Source organism: Sparus aurata, chromosome 10 (genome assembly GCF_900880675.1).
Source record: "Sparus aurata chromosome 10, fSpaAur1.1, whole genome shotgun sequence".
NCBI classification, from domain to species: Eukaryota; Metazoa; Chordata; class Actinopteri; order Spariformes; family Sparidae; genus Sparus; species Sparus aurata.
Window position 1 is genome coordinate 9,106,300 of NC_044196.1, and position 17,757 is coordinate 9,124,056.

Genomic DNA, 17,757 nt, shown 5'->3' on the forward strand with positions numbered 1-17,757 from the left:
ACTGAGAAGATACATTTCCAGAAAAATAGAAATTCAGACTCCCTTCAAATAAGGAGCTTCTTTTCATGTTAGGCTTGTTATAAAATGCAGTGCCTCCATAAAAATGCACAAGAATATAATTTAACACAACAGCGTAGCAGATGGTAATACATACAGGCTCTCCATGTTCCCTGTAGTGGGTCAGAACATATGCAGAATTAGATCAACTTAGGGCTGGGCGATAAAACGATAACGATATCTATCGCGATAGACACGTGATCAATATCAATAGTAAATATGTTTGATAGAACGTTCGATAATTTCACTTACCTCCGTCAGAAACAGGTGATCTGCGAGCGGCGAAATACAGTGCGAGGCCCAGTTGCTGGACGAGAGGTTTATGCACACAACTCTGTTTACTTTCGATCAAAACGAAACGTAATTTCAGACACAGACACTACCAGACCGCCCTTGCTTTTGGCACTATATTTTCTCAACCGTAGAACCTAATCCGTAGGGATACGGAGGTTCTACGGTTGAGAAAATATAGTGCCAAAAGAAAGGGCGGTCTGATAGCGATGTAAAGTGGTGTGAATTTTCTCTATACAAAGTACACTTGCAATAATATAGGTTTTTTAAGGTGGGCCTCGTTTTAGGTTGTTAAAATTCGCTTTGCACTGGACTCTGTGCACTGCACTACAAAGCTGAGCGTATCGGTGATTACGGTAGGAAACAGATCGACTATAGATATGTACGTTATATGACCCCACTTCCAAATATCCGAACTATCCCATTAACATATTGTCAAGCAGCAATGTCAGCTTCCACACTATTTTGTCTCATGTCTTCGATTCGATTTTTTTTCCAAATATCTCACCTGTAGTCACCATTTATGGGGCTATTTTTCAAATTTTACTTATTTCAAATGAGTAAAAAAAGAAATAAAAATCAATAATTATCGATATCAACTGATATGAAACACTTATATCGTGATAGATTTTTCAGCCATATCGCCCAGCCCTAGATCAAATCTCCAACAGAATCAAGAAAATAATTCACCCACAGAACTCAAACAACACAATTATCTGTTGTTACATTTCTGAGCTGTTCAAGTTTGCAGCTGTTGAGTTTGGCTTATTTGCATCTTAAAACTGGTTTGATATCAGGCCTCAGACTGGACCTGTAATACTAAATACAACCACAAGATGTCACACAACACTCAGTCTCTCCCAAGAGGAACAAGATAAGAGGTAATGAATGAGAGTGTAGCAGCTCTCGAGGAAGCTAAAAGAAGGAAGGATCATTATGTCACTGAATGTGGTGTCAGCTGTTCTGAAGTCTGTGGTAGATGTATGGAGGAACACTTGATAACAACTTCTGATGAGGAAATGCCTCCAGAGAATAAAAAGAACACTTCAGAGGGTGAGTTTACCATCAACCATCAATCATACGAGGTAGATCTGTTTGGTTTTCATGTCCAGCTGTCACCAGAGTTCGTTCCGAAGCGAGATCCATTGACTTCACTACCTTTGCTTCTTTTTATGTTTAACATTTCACTCACTGGATTGTCAGACTTTAATCTTAACCAAATAATGAATAAATGAACTGTACATTTTTACCTGTGTCTGATCATGATTTTGATGATGTTCACATATTACAGGACAGTCGGTGACACGGAGCTCTTTGACTTCACCCTCAGAGTTTAGAGGACACAATGCAGCAGCACTGACACACGTAAGTATTCAAAGTCATTAATTCAACAACCATTCATCAGCCAAAGCCACTGAAGACAAGAGGTCTGTGGTCTGGATCTGCTGTGTGGAAAAGGTCATGAGATAACCTGTCTTGTGATCTGACACTACATAAATGTTGGCTAGTCATTAGTTAATTATGTCTAATTTAGTGTAAAAAAAACAACAACAACTAAATTCTCTTTATTCTCCCCTTCAGCAGAACAAGTCTATGATCTCTGCAGCACAGTGACATCATGGCGGATACAGGATCTGGTGAGTCTGGTGAGACTTTATTAGTCTGGTTTAACACTTTTTCTCACACTTTCTACACGTCTCTGTCCTCAGACGGTAACCTGTTAAGAACTAGCCTCTATTTTGTGTCTCTGCTTGATAATTAACCAAGTGTATCTGCTATTACAATGTCTATTTGAATTATCAAGGTATCATGATAAAGGGAACACTTGAAATATTTGTTCAGATGTGTCCGTATAAGTATATAAATGTCACTTGTGAGTGACTGATGGCAGGGCTACGAGCTAATCAGCGGAGAAATGTGACGTGAGTAACTGTAACAAGAATAAACTAATAAAGAGTTGGTCAAACAACAACTTTCTTTTTTCCAGCATGCGCTGAAGAATGACTAGGATGTGCTGCGATGGAGGAAAAAAAAAAAAAAAAAAACTGGACTGGCCCGTGGATCTGTTTCATTTTACTGATCCAGCCCTTTTGTCAATATCGGGGCCGATATCCAATCTTAATATCGGATCGGTGCATCCCTAGATATCAGTGACCATTGATCCAGTGATCATTGTTTCTCTATCATGCCACACACACACACACACACACACACACACACACACACACACACACTGATTTGTACTTACAAACAATTGATTTATCTAATTTTTAACCTAAATCTATAAGGTTATTAACTGCCACTTTGAGCCATTTGATATTGCTGATATCAATTCAAGTTTAAAGTGCTCTTTAGAAAATGTGAAAATTTTAGTTCAGCATTTGAATATCCTGTATTCAATGCATTGTAGTCAAGCTATCATAATTTCATGACAATTAAAGTGTTCCTCGTGTTAATCACAGTGTGCCACCAGCCCTGTGATATAAAAAAATCGTCTGGCTATTACTGCCTTGCATTTCAGCCTGAGTAGTAGAACCAGAGATAGAGCCACAGCGTGTTACCAGCCCTGAGAAACAGAAGTTTTGTACTACTGTTATGTTTCACAAAATGGCAGGCAAGAACCCAATAGCACAATACAGAAAACAGTTAAGGTGCAGAAACAGTAGCCCTTTTTAGATCAAAAAGGCAGCACATTTGCTCTAAGGTAAGGAAGGCGATGTGCCGTCCTGTCTTCCTAAAACCATGGCGTAATATTACTCCTTTTTCAAAAGCTTTTAATTTGAAAGTAGTGACCGTCCTTAGCTTGCCGACACAACAACAAGCTAAAGGCAAAACAGACAAATTAAAAACTAAATCCTGGCTGAAGTCGTGACAACTTAGCTGTTACTACCAGGTGTTTCAGCCCGAGTCAGCTTAAACAGACAATCCTCTGATTGTTACTACCTGCATTCCAGTTGGTTCATGTTTAAGGTTTGGTTAACAAAGTTACGCTTGTAAACTGTGTTTATCTTTATTGGCCCCATTCTGTTTGCCTACAATGTTATTGATAGACAAATTTAACCTAAAACTCAATTTTAATGCTCCATGAGTACTAGGTAATTGTGCCTTGTGTGATGCAGTGCACAACAAATCATATGCTTGAAATCTTTGGAGAATCTTTTCTCTTTTACAGCAGATGGAAGCTGCCCAGAGGAAAATTTTACCACTTAAACCTTGGGAGAAACAATTGAGAAACGGGAGAAATCAGCCACAACCTCACTTTGGTCTCACATAGATCTCATGGTTGTCTAGGCGAAATGAATGAGACACTCCTCAGATCTCTTTTCCAATTTTCATTTCCTCTGGGTGTTTGTGTTTTCCCTCAGACGTCTCACTGACATAGTTACAGTAAGTTACAGTGTGGGACAAGTAAAGATTACTCTCTTAGAGTGCTGAATGGATTTATACCTTTTCAACATCTGGCTATAATGTGTCTCAAAACACAATCCAAGGTGGTTTGATTGATCAAATTTCTGTGTTGATTTTTACTCATACTTCCTTTTTCAATGATGATGAGTTCTTATCTGTTATAAGTTATGCCTGCTTCAGTAATCAAGATTAAAAAGCCACAAAACACATTGAAACACAGTGTTCAGGAGCTACTGGCTGCTGCCATGGCAAAGTAAAGTCCACCACTGTTTCTGTCATGCATGTTAACAAAATATTCCTTTTCAGTCTAAAGGGAAAAGTAGGCTTCATCTGTGTTTTCTGTATTTTTATAGATGGTGATTCAGGTGCCCAGAGGCGCAGCAGGAGCCCTGATCTTGACCGTCCTAACTGTGAGTCAAGTTGTGAGAACATATTATTGAAACAGCAAATGCAGTTGCCAGGAACTTTATGAAGTGAAGCACCTGCTTGACAGGAATGTAATGTAGTAAAGAACCACTATTAGGAGTATATACAGTTTACAAGCGTGTTACAGTCCAATAGGTTGCCTAGGCTGTTTTATCTGAGAAGTACAGAGGTCATAAAGAAAGCTGTCATGACTAGAAAGAAGAGAGCTGTAATATTTAACAACAAACAACTGGTCCGCTACACACAGTCGGCAAAACCACAATGATGATTTTGCTGCACAACAAATATATTTCTGCCATATTCTGAACTGTTTGTAGTACTGCAGTGGACCTGTGGGTCAAATAGAGACTTTACATAACATACAGAACAATATGCATTGCCCAGTGATGATCACTGTCATCTGCTGATAAAATAAAAATACCAAAAATCCAAAGGAAAAATAAGTAAATATTCTTTAAATTGAATAGTTTAAATAGTTGTTTTTTATATATTTTGTATGATGAACTGTAAAATCATGACAGAGATGGCTTTTTGCCTTTTTGAAGGTAAATATACCAAATGGCAATTTTAAGAACTTTAATCACAATTCAAAGTCTTAAATCAAATAAGATAGAAAACTGTGCAACTTAAAGGGATAGTTCGGGTTTTTTGAAGTGGGGTCATATAAAGTACATATCTATAGTCGATCTGTTTCCTACCGTAATCACCGATCAGCGCAGCTTCTGGGCTGGAGCCCAGACGCTCAGCTTTGTACTGCAGTGAACGGGGTCCAGAGAAAAAGCGAAATTAACCACCTAAAACAAGGCTCACCTAAAATGTTTTACATCAGTTCAAGTGTACGTTGTATAGGTAAAATTCACACCACTTTACATCACTGTCAGACCGCGCTTTCTTTTGGCACTACATTTTCTCATCCACAGAACCTTCGTATCCCTACGCATTAGCGTAACTGGGCAACAGCTGATCTGCGAGCGGCGGCTGGACGGGAGGTTTACTTTCGATAAAAACGAAACTTAACTCTCCGTATCCTTCCGCATTAGCACTCATGCGTAGGAATATGGGAGTTCTGCAGTTTAGAAAATGTAGTGCCAAAAGAAAGCGCGGTCTGACGGCGATGTAAAGCGGTGTGAATTTTACCTAAACAATGTACACTTTATCTGATACAGATTTTTTTACGTAAGCCTTGTTTTAGGTGGTTAATTTCTCTTTTTCTCTGGACCCCGTTCACTGCAGTACAAAGCTGAGCGTCTGGGCTGGAGCGGCTCTCTACTTCTCCAAACTGAGAACTGCTGCGCTGATCAGTGATAACGGTAGAAAACATATCAACTATAGATATGTACTTTATATGACCCCACTTCAAAAAACCCGAACTATCCCTTTAACACTAGTAAGGTCAAGGTGTAATTATTTTGTAAGAGCAAGATGGTAAATGACAGTTTTTAACAGTATAGAATAATTACACAATTTGAATGATACCATTGTTAGTGCCTCAGTCAAAGGAGAACAGATGAAATAATGTGTATATTTCTGTTTCCTGTAGTTACAGATGAACATCAACCCCATAAGCGCAGAGCGAGCATTGAGATTCTGCAACCTCACAGTGAGTCAAACTCATCTGAGTCAGAATTATTCTTGTGTTTAATTATAATTCACATTGTCTGATGGATAATCCCTCTAAGGGAGCCAAAATTATATCAATGTAAATTGTATTAGTGCAACAGATCTGTTATCATATGATATTAGTTGATAGAGTTGATTCAGTGATTTAAGTAATTGTCGTTCCAGTGTCTGAGCGGAGGGTGATTCTGCTGGGGAACAGCTGGTCTCAGAGGAGTTCAGTGGGGAACTTCATACTGGGAGAGACTGTGTTCAACACCGAGGAAGAACCACACAGCTGTCTGATTGTCAGAGGACAAGTTAAAAAGAGACATATAGTTCTTATCAACACCCCAGATCTGCTGCATCCCGACATCTCCTTAGAAGAACTGACGGAACATGTAGATACCTGTATGAGATTCTCTACTCCTGGACCTCATGTGTTCCTGCTGGTTCTTCAGCCTGAAGACTTCACTGAGCAAAACAAAGAGAGGCTGCAGTCAATCCTTGAAAACTTCAGTGAGCAATCATTTGATCATTCACTGGTTCTGAAAGCACCACCCAGAGAGGAGAGTCCAAGTTCCGTGGAATGCATGCAGAATACACATTTGGGAGACATGATCACAAAGTGTAGATCCAACATAATATGGCCTGTTGACCATCAGCAGCTGTTAGACCAAATGGACAAAATGGTGCTGGAAGTTGCAACACCTGATTTACCTGGTGGTCCTCAAGGCACGACACAAGGAGATGAACCCCATATAAACTTGGGTAATTTCGGGGCTGCTGGTAAGTACGAGAGCTACATTCACAATGTGATGAATAGAAGTCATCCCTGATCAGAATTGAACATTCCATAGTTGCCAACTCTCCCGATTCACGCGGGAGACTCCCGATTTTTAACCCTATCTCCCTCGATGCTCCCGCTCAGTAATTTCTCCCGTTAATCTCCCGATTTTACAGTAAAGGAAACAAGTAAGATTGTGTCCCTATATTTGTTGCAGTATCTGGCAACCCTGGCCTGCCTGTGTGGATGAGCAGGTGTTTGATTGTTACTGATAAATCCCGCAATCCGGCTTTTCCGACCTGAAAATGAGGCTCTCGTGAATCATGCAAATCCGTTTTTCTTTTTTTTTGGGGGGGGGGCGTTGCGCAAGGCACGGTCGGTCGGGTATTGATAAACATAATGACATTTGATTTTGATGATGACGTGATTTTTGTCGGTTTAATATCACGAGCGAATGGGGAATTTAAGTTGCACACAGTGAAAGCACCACACCCCAAGTTATCTTGAAATCGATTATTATTGTCATTACTGCTATTTGTACCGTTGAAGTTGAGTGACTGAAATCCTCGTCATCCTATTCAAAGGCTGCAACAGGCGACTCATCGAACCGGGGTGAAGTTAGTTTCAGTTTGGATATTCTGTGGATATTCTCTCGGGTCCAGCTGAGACTTTACTAAGGCTCTCCCAGTGTCAGCAGCAGGAGGACGGTCAGCTCACCTCTCAGAGCCTCGCGCTGAATCACTGAGACTGATTTAGGGACCGTCACTAAATTACTTAGCATAAATAAATTAATACAAAATAACTGCTGTTTTTTAGAATATCTTTCATGTCATGTGACCCAGTGACTCCAAACCAGCTGCAGATTGTATTAGTAAACTGGACGAGTAAGACACCTATTGTTATTGTATTTTAGTGCTTCCTCTATTTAATATGAATATTAATATGCAGAAATTATGATGAATTATTATGATAAATATTATGAATTATTTCTCAATAGCTTCCATGTCATGTGGCTCACTGACTTCTGAAATGCTCACGATGTTAACATATTTTCAAGCAGCAATGTCAGCTTCTACGCTATTTTGTCTCATGTCTTAGATTCTGATTCTGAAATTCTGAAAATGATTTTCTTTTCAAAAATCTCACGAGTAGGTGAGATTTAAAGGGTCATTTTTCAATTTTTTTTCCGGGGGAGCATGCCCCCAGACCCCCTAGTGTTGCTAGGTTATCAACTCAGAGCACAGCTGCTATAAAAAAAATTAGGGGAAACACTGTTCTAAGAATTTTGGACATGTGTGGTTTAAAATACAAGGCAAGAAATTATGACAAATAAATCGCACACCTGGCGAAGGAACCTTGTTACTTGGGCCGATACACCAATGAAAAAAATCTCCCTATTTTTCACAACCCAATGTTGGCAAGTATGACATTCAGTCAGAGTTCTACAGTTGATGTTGTTACCTTTTTCATAGGGCTGAAATATCTGTCGGACACAGTGCATTCAGTAAAAAATCCTTTCACCAGCTGTGAGTATGCCTGGAACTGATAATCATGCAATTAGAGGGGACATTGATTTACTGTAATTAATACTGATGATTCTGTTTTTCAACAGTGCAAAAATATTTTTCTACATCACCCACTCCTTCACCTGTAGAAAGCACAAGCAACCAGCGTAAGTACATTAAATAAATCTAAGAATGTGTAGCATGCAGTGGGCCATAACAGTACTTAGTAATGCACTATAGTAATATGATTACTTTCACTGCCTCCATCACAATGCAGTGGGTTAAGCAGCTAGCCGAGTATGTATAGAGTAAGCCTGCTGACACCTTTTTAATGTTGGATGTTATCTTTCAAACCAAATCAGTTTCGGGGAAGTCATTCAGCTTAACATATTACCAAACATATTATCTGATGGGGGCAATTAGGGGCCTGGACAATAGATGAAGGGGTCCTGTCCCCCAAAAAAGGTTGATACCCACTGCTATGGGTGATCTTTAGATCTAACTGCCAGCTGTGGCCCAGTGTTTGAATTTGGGACAACTTACCTGTTTCCATCAACCCTAATGTGCTCCACCCCCTTTTTTTCAGCACCTGCAGTTTTAACACCTACAGTCAGGATTGTACTGATGGGGAAAAGTGAAGACAAAATGACAAAGCTGGGTAACTTCATCCTGCAGAGTCAACATTTTAATATACCAAAACATTCCAAACAAGTTGTGGACGCCTGGAGAGAGTGGAAGGGAAACTATCTTAGTGTAGTAAAAACTCCAGACATGTTCAGTCTGTCTGTGGCAGCATTTGCCGATGAGATGGTGAAGTGTGATGATCTGTGTCGCCCTGGACCAAATGTTCTCCTGCTGCTAGTGAAGCCCTCCAAATTCACACAGAAGAACAGAGATACACTGAGGTTCATCCTGAGTTTGTTTGGTCGAGACTCTTTTAAACACTCGATGGTCATCACCACACAAAAGTGGAAGGAAACTAGATCTACTCTGCGTCAGCTCCTTGAAGACTGTGAAGGAAGACACTACAACATGTCTGAAGACAACCACGGGTCGTTAATGCAGAAGATTGAGAACATTGTGCATAAAAACAAAGGAGCCTTCCTCACCTTCAGTGAAGAGACCATCAGACCAAAGTCTGAACACATCAGACCAGCTGTAAACCTGGTTCTGTGTGGGAGGAGAGGAGCAGTGAAGACATCAGCAGTGAAGGCCATTTTAGGTCAGACAGCGTTTCCTTCAGTCTCCAACTCATCAGAGTGTGTTAAAAACCAGGGAGAGGTATGTGGACGTTGGGTTACTCTGGTGGAGCTGCCTGCCTTGTGTGGAAAACCTCAGGAGGAGGTGATGGAGGAATCACTCAGGTGTATCTCCCTCTGTCATCCTGAGGGCGTCCACGCCTTTATCCTGGTCCTACCTGTGGGTTCTCTCACCGATGAAGACAAGTTAGAGTTAAAGACCATCCAGGACACATTCAGCTGGCGAGTCAATCGCTTCACCATGATTCTGTTCACTGTGGACTCAGATCCTACAGCTCCAGCTGTTGTTGACTTCGTTAGCAAGAACAGAGACATTCAGGAGCTCCGTCAGAGCTATGGAGAAAGATACTTTGTTCTCAACATCAACAACAAGCAGCAGATCCCAGATCTGTTCAACATCGTGGAAAGAATTAAACCATCCTGCTACACAACTGAAACATTAGCACATGCACAAAGGGATAAGCTCATCAAGCAGCAAGCTGAACGTGAGAGTCTGAGAAAGAAAAACAACATCACTTGTAAGTACTTTGAAAATGTTTTTTCTGTCTTCTGAAGCATTTGTAGCACTTGATGCTATATCTTAGCAACTCTGAATATTTGAAATAACTCCAGGTCTTATTGTTTTGCAGCTGATGAGGAACAGAGTCCAACGTGTCTCAGGATCGTGCTGATTGGAAAGACTGGTAGTGGAAAAAGCGATTCAGGAAACACCATCGTAGGAAGAAGAGTGTTTAATGCTGAATTAAACCAACATTCAGTTACCAAACATTGTCAGAAAGAACGATGTGAAGTGAACGGTCATCCTGTGTTTGTGGTCGACACTCCTGGTCTGTTCGACACAACTCTGAACCATGAAGAAGTCAATAAGGAGATGGTGAAATGCATCAGTCTTCTTGCTCCAGGACCTCATGTCTTCCTGTTGGTGATGTCAATTGGCAGATTAACACAAGAGGAGAAGGAGACATTAAAACTTATCCAGAAAGGCTTCGGGAAGAATTCTGAAAGGTTCACCATCATTCTGTTTACCGGAGGAGATCTACTAGAATATGAGGAGGTGTCCATTGAAGATTACATTGACAAGAAATGTGATGATTCATTTAAGAATCTGATCCGTGACTGTGGAGGAAGATATCATGTGTTCAATAACCGGGATAAACACAACCACAAGCAGGTCGATGAGCTGATAACCAAGATTAACACCATGGTGGAAGAAAATGGAGGCAGCTGCTACACTAATGAGATGCTGCAAGAGGCCGAGGCAGCGATACAGAAAGAGATGGAAAAGATCCTGAAGGAGAAAGAAGAAGAGATGAAGAGAAAGATGGAGGAACTTCAGAGAAAACATGAGGAGGAAATGAATGAAATGAAAAGAAGACTAGAAGAACAGAGAGCAAAAACTGAAGAGGAGAGAAAGATGAGAGAAAAACAACTTGAAGAGAAGGAGAAAAGCATCGAGAAAGAACGTGAAGAGAGAAGGAAAGAACGGGAAATCAGAGAAGAAGAGAACAGGAAGAGAAAACAAGAGGAAGAAAGTCAGAAACAGGAGTGGAAACAGAGAGTTCAAGCTTTGGAGCAAAAAATAAGATCAGAGGCAGAATCAAAGGAAAACATTTACAAAAAAGTGGAGGAGAGCAGAGAAGAGATGAGAAAAGAGCGAGAGAACGAGGTGAGAAAACAAACAGAATGGTGGGAAAAACGATACAGAGAAGATGAACAGAGACGACAGGAGGAACAAGAAAGACTGAGAAAGCTTCAAGAAGAATATGAAAAAGTGAGAAAACATGATGAAAAGAAGAGAAAGGAAGAGGATCAAATCAGAAGAGAACAAGAGGAACAAGAGAAAAAACACATTGTGGAGACCTACAACAATGAATTGCAGAAACTGAAGAAGACGTATGAAGAAGAAGCCAGAAAGAAAGCCGAAGAGTTGAATGAATTCCAGAAGAAATACACCGAGGATATTGCAGACAAGGAGAGACAGCATGAGGAACAGTACGACATCTTAAAGGCACTTTCAGCCCACAATGAAGAACAAATGAGGAAAAAACATCATAGTCAAATTTCTGACCTGGTGAAATGTGTTTCCAAGGAGAGAGGGAGTCTGGATAAAATCCGTGACTTACTGAATAAACAAAAAGAGGAAATGAGGAGGGAGGAAAATGAGGAGGAAAAGAAAAATCTGCAGCAAAAACATGAAAATGAAATAAGTGACTTGCTACAGAAACTTTTGCATCAAGCCGACAGATCATGGTGTTCGATTTTATGAGGAGATTTGTTTCCATGTAAACATCACGCCAACGCAGCAGGTTCAGATTCCTTTTATCTTGTTTCACTCAGTTTCAATAACTGAAACTTGCGAAGATGACACAAAAAATACTAATATTACTTCTGGCTGTTGATTTTCTTTGAGAAGAAATGTGAAATCAGCAAACTTGTTTAAATGTGTCATTTTCAGTTTTCTACCATGAAGTTATGTTAAAGAGCTTTGTGACTGGTTCTATACAAAATTAACCTTCAGGTAACCAACCGTAACAACAGAACTGATGGGTCAGGCTTTGTTCACAGTGAAGAATCATTTTTCTTTTTTTTTTAAATGTCCGATTTGTTAAAATACTCACACAGTTGTTGTACAAGACAGTGATCATGTTGATGTCAAGGTGCAGAAACAAACTTATACTGAAGTTTATTTCAGTTGCAGAGATTTACAACTGAGGCGAATGATGGGGCCAGATGAGGGCAGCTGGATCAGATGTGACTCATTCTGTCCCAGAAACATGAGGTGTTTCTAGATTTAGATATATTTTTGAACAGGTTCAGCATAAGTCACACAACACAGAGAAGTGAATAAATTAACATTTATTTAACATCTGGCATCAGACATTGTTTTGTCTTGCCAGGAATGTCTTTTCAGGGTTTTAATAGTTCAAGTTTATGTGAAAAATTTTTTCTCATGTGGCATTGAGAGTCTGTGATTCATTGTATACGTTTTCAACAAAATCATTTTTTCTTCTGTTGCCTCATTGAATCAGGTGGTAAGTACAATATACTGTATGTCGACTGCAGCTTCATGCTGAAGGAGAACCACAGGTTTATTTTGATTTTTGATTTGTGTGTGTGTATCTGCTGCCCTCCTCTGGTTCCATGATGCATGTTATTCCTCATCTCCCTCAAGACTTGTGTCATTGCAGATTTAACACGAGACTTATTATCTTAATTTGTATTTAATATGTGCTATTATTTCATTTCCTTTTTATTATACAGCAGATGTTGTGTGAGTTCAGTGTGTCCTTTAAGATAAGTTGTTTTTTGAAAATGACAGAGGCCTGCTACGTAGGTCTCCAACCCTGGTGTTTATATTTCATTTGTTTTATTTTGTGTGAATATAGAAATATACGATCTTCACAATGTTGTCAAATTTCTGCCAAAGTTTAAAAAAAATATTCCAACCTGCTGTGATGATCAAACAACAAAATGTTCTAAAAAAAAAATCATCTCATGTTGAATCTACAAGTTCAGTTTTTTTTTTATTTATTTATTTTTTTTTTAGATATACTGCTGAAAGACAATAAAAAATAAACAGTATGATGGAGTACATCATGCCATACAAAGTGAAACTAAATGGTGAGTCTGATGATTGACCAGAGTTATAATTGAGTTTTGAGTTTTGCTTTCACAAATTAATAAGAAGGCTCAAATAGTTAAGACGGAGTTGTAGACAGCGTTTCACAAAGTTTATACAGTTCCTCCTACTGCAACAAGTCAAAAAATTAAGCATTTTTCTAGGGACTCTGGTGACTTCATTTTTCTTTCTCCAAAAAAGCAGCCTATATAAGTTAATGTATTTCAAAAATTGTACATGTTTACATTCAATTGTATTCTTGAATTAAATGGGGTGTAAATAGTTAAATCACTGATAACAATGTGTTCAAACAGCTGCTGGGAGGTAAGAAATACTTCAGACATGGAACTTTAATCTTGAGAAACCGACACTTTTTACAAAGAAAGAAACAACTTAGTTTTGTATTAAATGCCGAATTAACAGGCAGGCAGCAAGGATTTAGAATGTGTTGTAGTTTATACAATGTTTACCTTTATCATGACAATACAACTCTTAAAATCACGTGATTTGTGAAGGGAGGCTGGTATAACGACATTACAAATGATTTAACTTGAGTCCGTGAGTCCAGAGTGTTGGGATCGAGTAGGACGGAGTGACAATGACCTTTTTCGTATACGCTGAGTTTTGAGCTAATATTATCTTAAATGTTTCGAACAATGTTCAAACCCCCTAAAATGGTTACATTTACTCTCCTGACTTTTATTTTGAAACTACCTCTGGTGCCAGTTTAGTAAAAACATAAAGAAATGTAAATAAGATATAAAACAGTTCCACAGTATGAAGCATCATGTTGAGACATGAAGATAACTGACATGCAGGACAACATTTGTCTGAACGGGCTCGACTCTAATTCACATGATGAAGAGTGAGTAGTGACACAAAGAGGAAGAGACTTTTCAAACTAAAGTCACTCCAGTTATATTCCTTTTGTTCCCTCTGAATCTATGAGGAACACTGCTGACAGCTTATTGATGGAACAAGTTTATTGATGCAGAAAATGGTCAACCACGTTTTGAAAATACATTTATAGATATAAAAACATGAAATACAGAGAATATCAAGCATTTTTAAAATGACAGAAGAAGCTTGTGTGTTAACAGGATGTTTTTCACATAAAATACATTAAATGTTGAAAATGTCTTTTTAATCAGAAGCTACAAAAGAAGCTGACTTTAAAGTGGCACTATCACCTCGTACCGAGTGTCCACACATAATATTTGTTCTCTGCAACAACAAACAACAACAAAGGTGTCAGAACATACCGGACATAAACAGCCAAACATTTCAATGATTATATGTGATGATCTAAACTCTTTATACCAAATACAACAGAAGATTAAAATCATATGATACAGTTATTTTAAATGAGCTGCTGTTAGATTAACTTTACAAAAAGCTGTGTGTGTTATTTGTTCAGCACAGCTGCACACAGTGATCACAGAGAAGCTGTCAAAGTACAGATGGAGTTTTTCATGTTGTCGTCTGTTCTGTTGGTTTAGTTGATGCAGATTTCTTTATTGAGCTGAAAGAAACAGAAAGTCAACAAAAAGACTCAGGACGATGTCACGATCAACATGTTTTATCACATTTCACTGTCCTCTCTTCTTCTCTCCTCCGCTGTTTCTCTCAATTCCTGCCCCCCCACCCCATGGATCATTGACAATTAATAGTCTTATTATCTTATAGTATTTCTGACAGGTCCATGGTGAATAAAAGGTATAAACTGTACCATGCTCAGCTACTTGACGGCCTCTGATCTGAAATTTCAAGATACGTTGAGTTTAATCACTTTAACTGTAACAAGTAATGAATCATGTGAGACCTCAGATTCTCTGGATCATTTAAAATGTCTTTATAGGCTCAAAAATACTGAGACAACCCAACAATTCTATTCTGCAAAATGATAATATCAGCTTAACAGTTTGAGTTCAAAGTTGATTCTTTGCAGAATTCTGGTGTTTCTTAACCCACCTCCAGTCTTTCGTCTTGTTCACCAACTAAAGGCAGGAACACACCGGCACAACCGTTGGACGTCTGAAGCGTTTGGAGAGACTCGGACGAGGTCGGAAACAAATCTGTTCGGTGTGTTCAGCTGCGTCGAAAGCTGTTGGAGCCATGCGGGCATTGTCTGATCCGATTCAACATGCGAAGTCTGAGGAGGTGGGCCGTTGGCCGTCTGAGCCATTGGATTCTCTGATTGGTTGTGTGCTAGTGAATCAGCGGTGTGTGTGGGAGGGGCAGAATACTGTGTGCTCTTTGTTTTTCTGCGCACTCCGTTCCGTCATTTCTTGTGTTCATGTTTTGCAGTACTGGCACGAGACTAGCTGTTATTGTGTCCGTTCAGGACAAATTAATCAGTGTTCGTTTGGTAATGCCTCGCTGCATGTTTAGTATGCAGCTGTTTTTGTCTGAAATAGTTAAATTTTGTTTTGATCAAAAGTAAAGAGAGTTGCGTGCATAAGCGCAGAACATGCATGCTAACATGGAGTTGGCTGCACGTTGAAGCGGTGTGTTCAATGCTACTTTTCTGCCGAACGGGGCGGACAAGAGGCAACGGACTGATCGGATAAAGGCAGTTGGCTGTTGGTTTGAGTCTGGGTGGTGTGTGGGGGCCTTAAGAAGTGTTTTAGGAACGGCTGATCATCCTTGAGACGACTACAAGACAGCTTTCCTTTGTCACACTTCTCCTGATTGGATTCTTGTGTGTGTTTATCCAATTCTGTATCTGTGATGAAGTTGCTTTTCTATCTTTCAGAGAGTGAAGCTTGATTTATTGATCTTCTGATGGTGTGGTCACTTTGTGTCTGTCTCTGGATACAACTGATCCAGGTTCTGTCAAGTGTTTCACAGTTTGTATTGTTACATGCGCTGCCCCTTTAGAAAGATTGAGTCTGGAAATGATTTGATGCTCAAACTCACGTTTTCTGATTATTTCCAGGTTCACGTGACAATATTAGAGATTTTCAATGGCCTCAGACTTTTGGACCCCACTGTATAATATATAAGATTAGATTGATAAGATTAGTTTAAGTGCTTACCGTGGAGAAGAGCAGAGCAATGATCATTCTTGTCATCCACATGATCTGCGTTGGTGCTCTCAGACTGGACTGTTCTACAACACGTATCAGAAGCAGAACATTTAAACAGGAACATAAAAATGAGTTGATGTCACGTTCACCATGAAATGAGAGAGTGTTGCACCTACCTGACGAAGCATGGATCTGTGAAAGAGACACTTGTTGTTAGATGGTTGTTATACTGCTGTTCTCTCTCATGAGGTCAGAGTATGTGTGTGTATTAGAATAATTAAAGAACATGTAATAATAGAAGAGGAAGGTCTCACCCTTGGACGCTCTGTAGCAAAACAAAACGAGCAGAGGAATAAAAAGAACGATTCCACAAACCAGCCCAACAATCAACAGTACAGGAACTGAAGAGCTGTCAGGCCTGGACACTGCTGGAATAAATAGGAAAACAATATTAATCTGAATTTATTTCTCAGTCAAAAACAAACAGTTTACAAGAAAATGCAGCAACTGTTTTAATCCTACTCACCCTGAACTGACATCCAGCTCTGTGCTGACTCTCGTCCTGAGTGTTGACACTTGTAGAATCCTTCATCTGACTTTGACACTGCAGAGATCTTTAACTCCCATCTGCTGTCATTTTGAATGACTTTCTCATTGTGATAGAAAAACACAGTGGAGTCAAATGTTTGACTTCTTAATTTGCAGCTCAGACTAACAGAATGTCCTTCAGTCACAGGACGGGCAGGGCTCAGCAGGATCATATCTCCACCTGTTAAACAGTCAAAGAATACCAGGTTTCAGTCAGAGATCAGCTGGTTGAGGAACTTGAGAATGAGCTGATGTAGAGAGATGAGAAAAGACATACTGGGTTTTTTCTTTTACATTGTTGTCACTGATTTAACAGTGATCATAAAATGTGACATTTCATCTTCATACACCTTGTGTGTCTAATGTTCAAGAACCCTTTCAGCTGGCTGAATCTGTAAACTCATAGCTAAATATCACCCAATCCGGTAACACTTTATATGAAGCCCCTTCCTATAACGCATTGTGATGCGATCAGTATACGGTTATAATGAAGTTATAATGATTTATAATTGGTGTTATATTAATATATATACTTATACATGTTCATGACGTGTTATAATGACAATTATAAACAGATTATACGTTTTTTTAATAATGTTTTATAAGAGTGCTATATCAAATAATGGCCGTATGAGAGTGTATAATGCTTAAACAGTGGTTATAAACCATTATAAGCGGTCATTGGAAGTAAAGACACTCTGGTGGCATCCAATGACTGCTTATAATGGTTTATTTAAGCATAATACCCTCTCATACGGCCATTATTTGACATAACACTTAAAATAAATTATAATCACGTTATAAAGCATAATAATAGTGATTATAATGCGTTCATGACAGATTAGGTATAATACTTTATGATACATTATGATGCTTGAACCCTTATAAAACATTATAAAAAAACATCCTAATTTGTTTATAATTGTTATTATAACACATCATGAACAGGTATAAGTAATTATAATACCAATTATAAATAATTATAACCGTAATATGATCGCATCATAATACGTTATAAGAATGGGTTTCGTAGAAAGTGTAACCATAAGTCCTTCACACTGGACTTTAAATAGTGATCATGGACCTAAAAAATGAAGAACACATCAGCCACAAATCTATATTCTATATTTATACATGGTTAAAATCACAGTGTGATTAAATACTCAACTATGTTTATTAAGTGAAAACCATT

At 38.9% G+C, this 17,757-nt stretch overlaps 1 protein-coding gene and 1 long non-coding RNA gene across 2 annotated transcripts; one reads left to right on the top strand and one right to left on the bottom strand.

Annotated features, from left to right (window-relative positions):
• Positions 1–543: 543 nt before the first annotated feature.
• On the top strand, positions 544–12,943 carry LOC115589084 (uncharacterized). The gene is made up of 9 exons (XM_030429782.1): positions 544–1,713; positions 1,930–1,985; positions 4,110–4,166; positions 5,723–5,782; positions 5,968–6,567; positions 8,038–8,091; positions 8,178–8,237; positions 8,657–9,847; positions 9,959–12,943. Exons 2-9 carry the CDS (start codon positions 1,967–1,969, stop codon positions 11,593–11,595), a joined length of 3,678 nt encoding a protein of 1,225 aa, XP_030285642.1. The 5' UTR covers positions 544–1,713; positions 1,930–1,966; the 3' UTR covers positions 11,596–12,943.
• A 968-nt stretch (positions 12,944–13,911) lies between these two features.
• Positions 13,912–16,328, bottom strand: LOC115588994 (uncharacterized). Its single transcript, XR_003985439.1, has 4 exons — positions 16,292–16,328; positions 16,154–16,169; positions 15,987–16,060; positions 13,912–14,470 (listed from the first exon to the last, which is right to left on the bottom strand). It is a non-coding gene; the product is annotated as an uncharacterized LOC115588994 (long non-coding RNA).
• Positions 16,329–17,757: the final 1,429 nt, after the last annotated feature.

Excerpts from the sequence above, each read along its gene's own strand:
- LOC115589084 (XM_030429782.1), top strand. Across the intron at positions 4,167-5,722 it reads TGATCTTGACCGTCCTAACT|TTACAGATGAACATCAACCC; the intron begins GTGAGTCAAGTT and ends TGTTTCCTGTAG. Across the intron at positions 6,568-8,037 it reads GGGTAATTTCGGGGCTGCTG|GGCTGAAATATCTGTCGGAC; the intron begins GTAAGTACGAGA and ends CCTTTTTCATAG.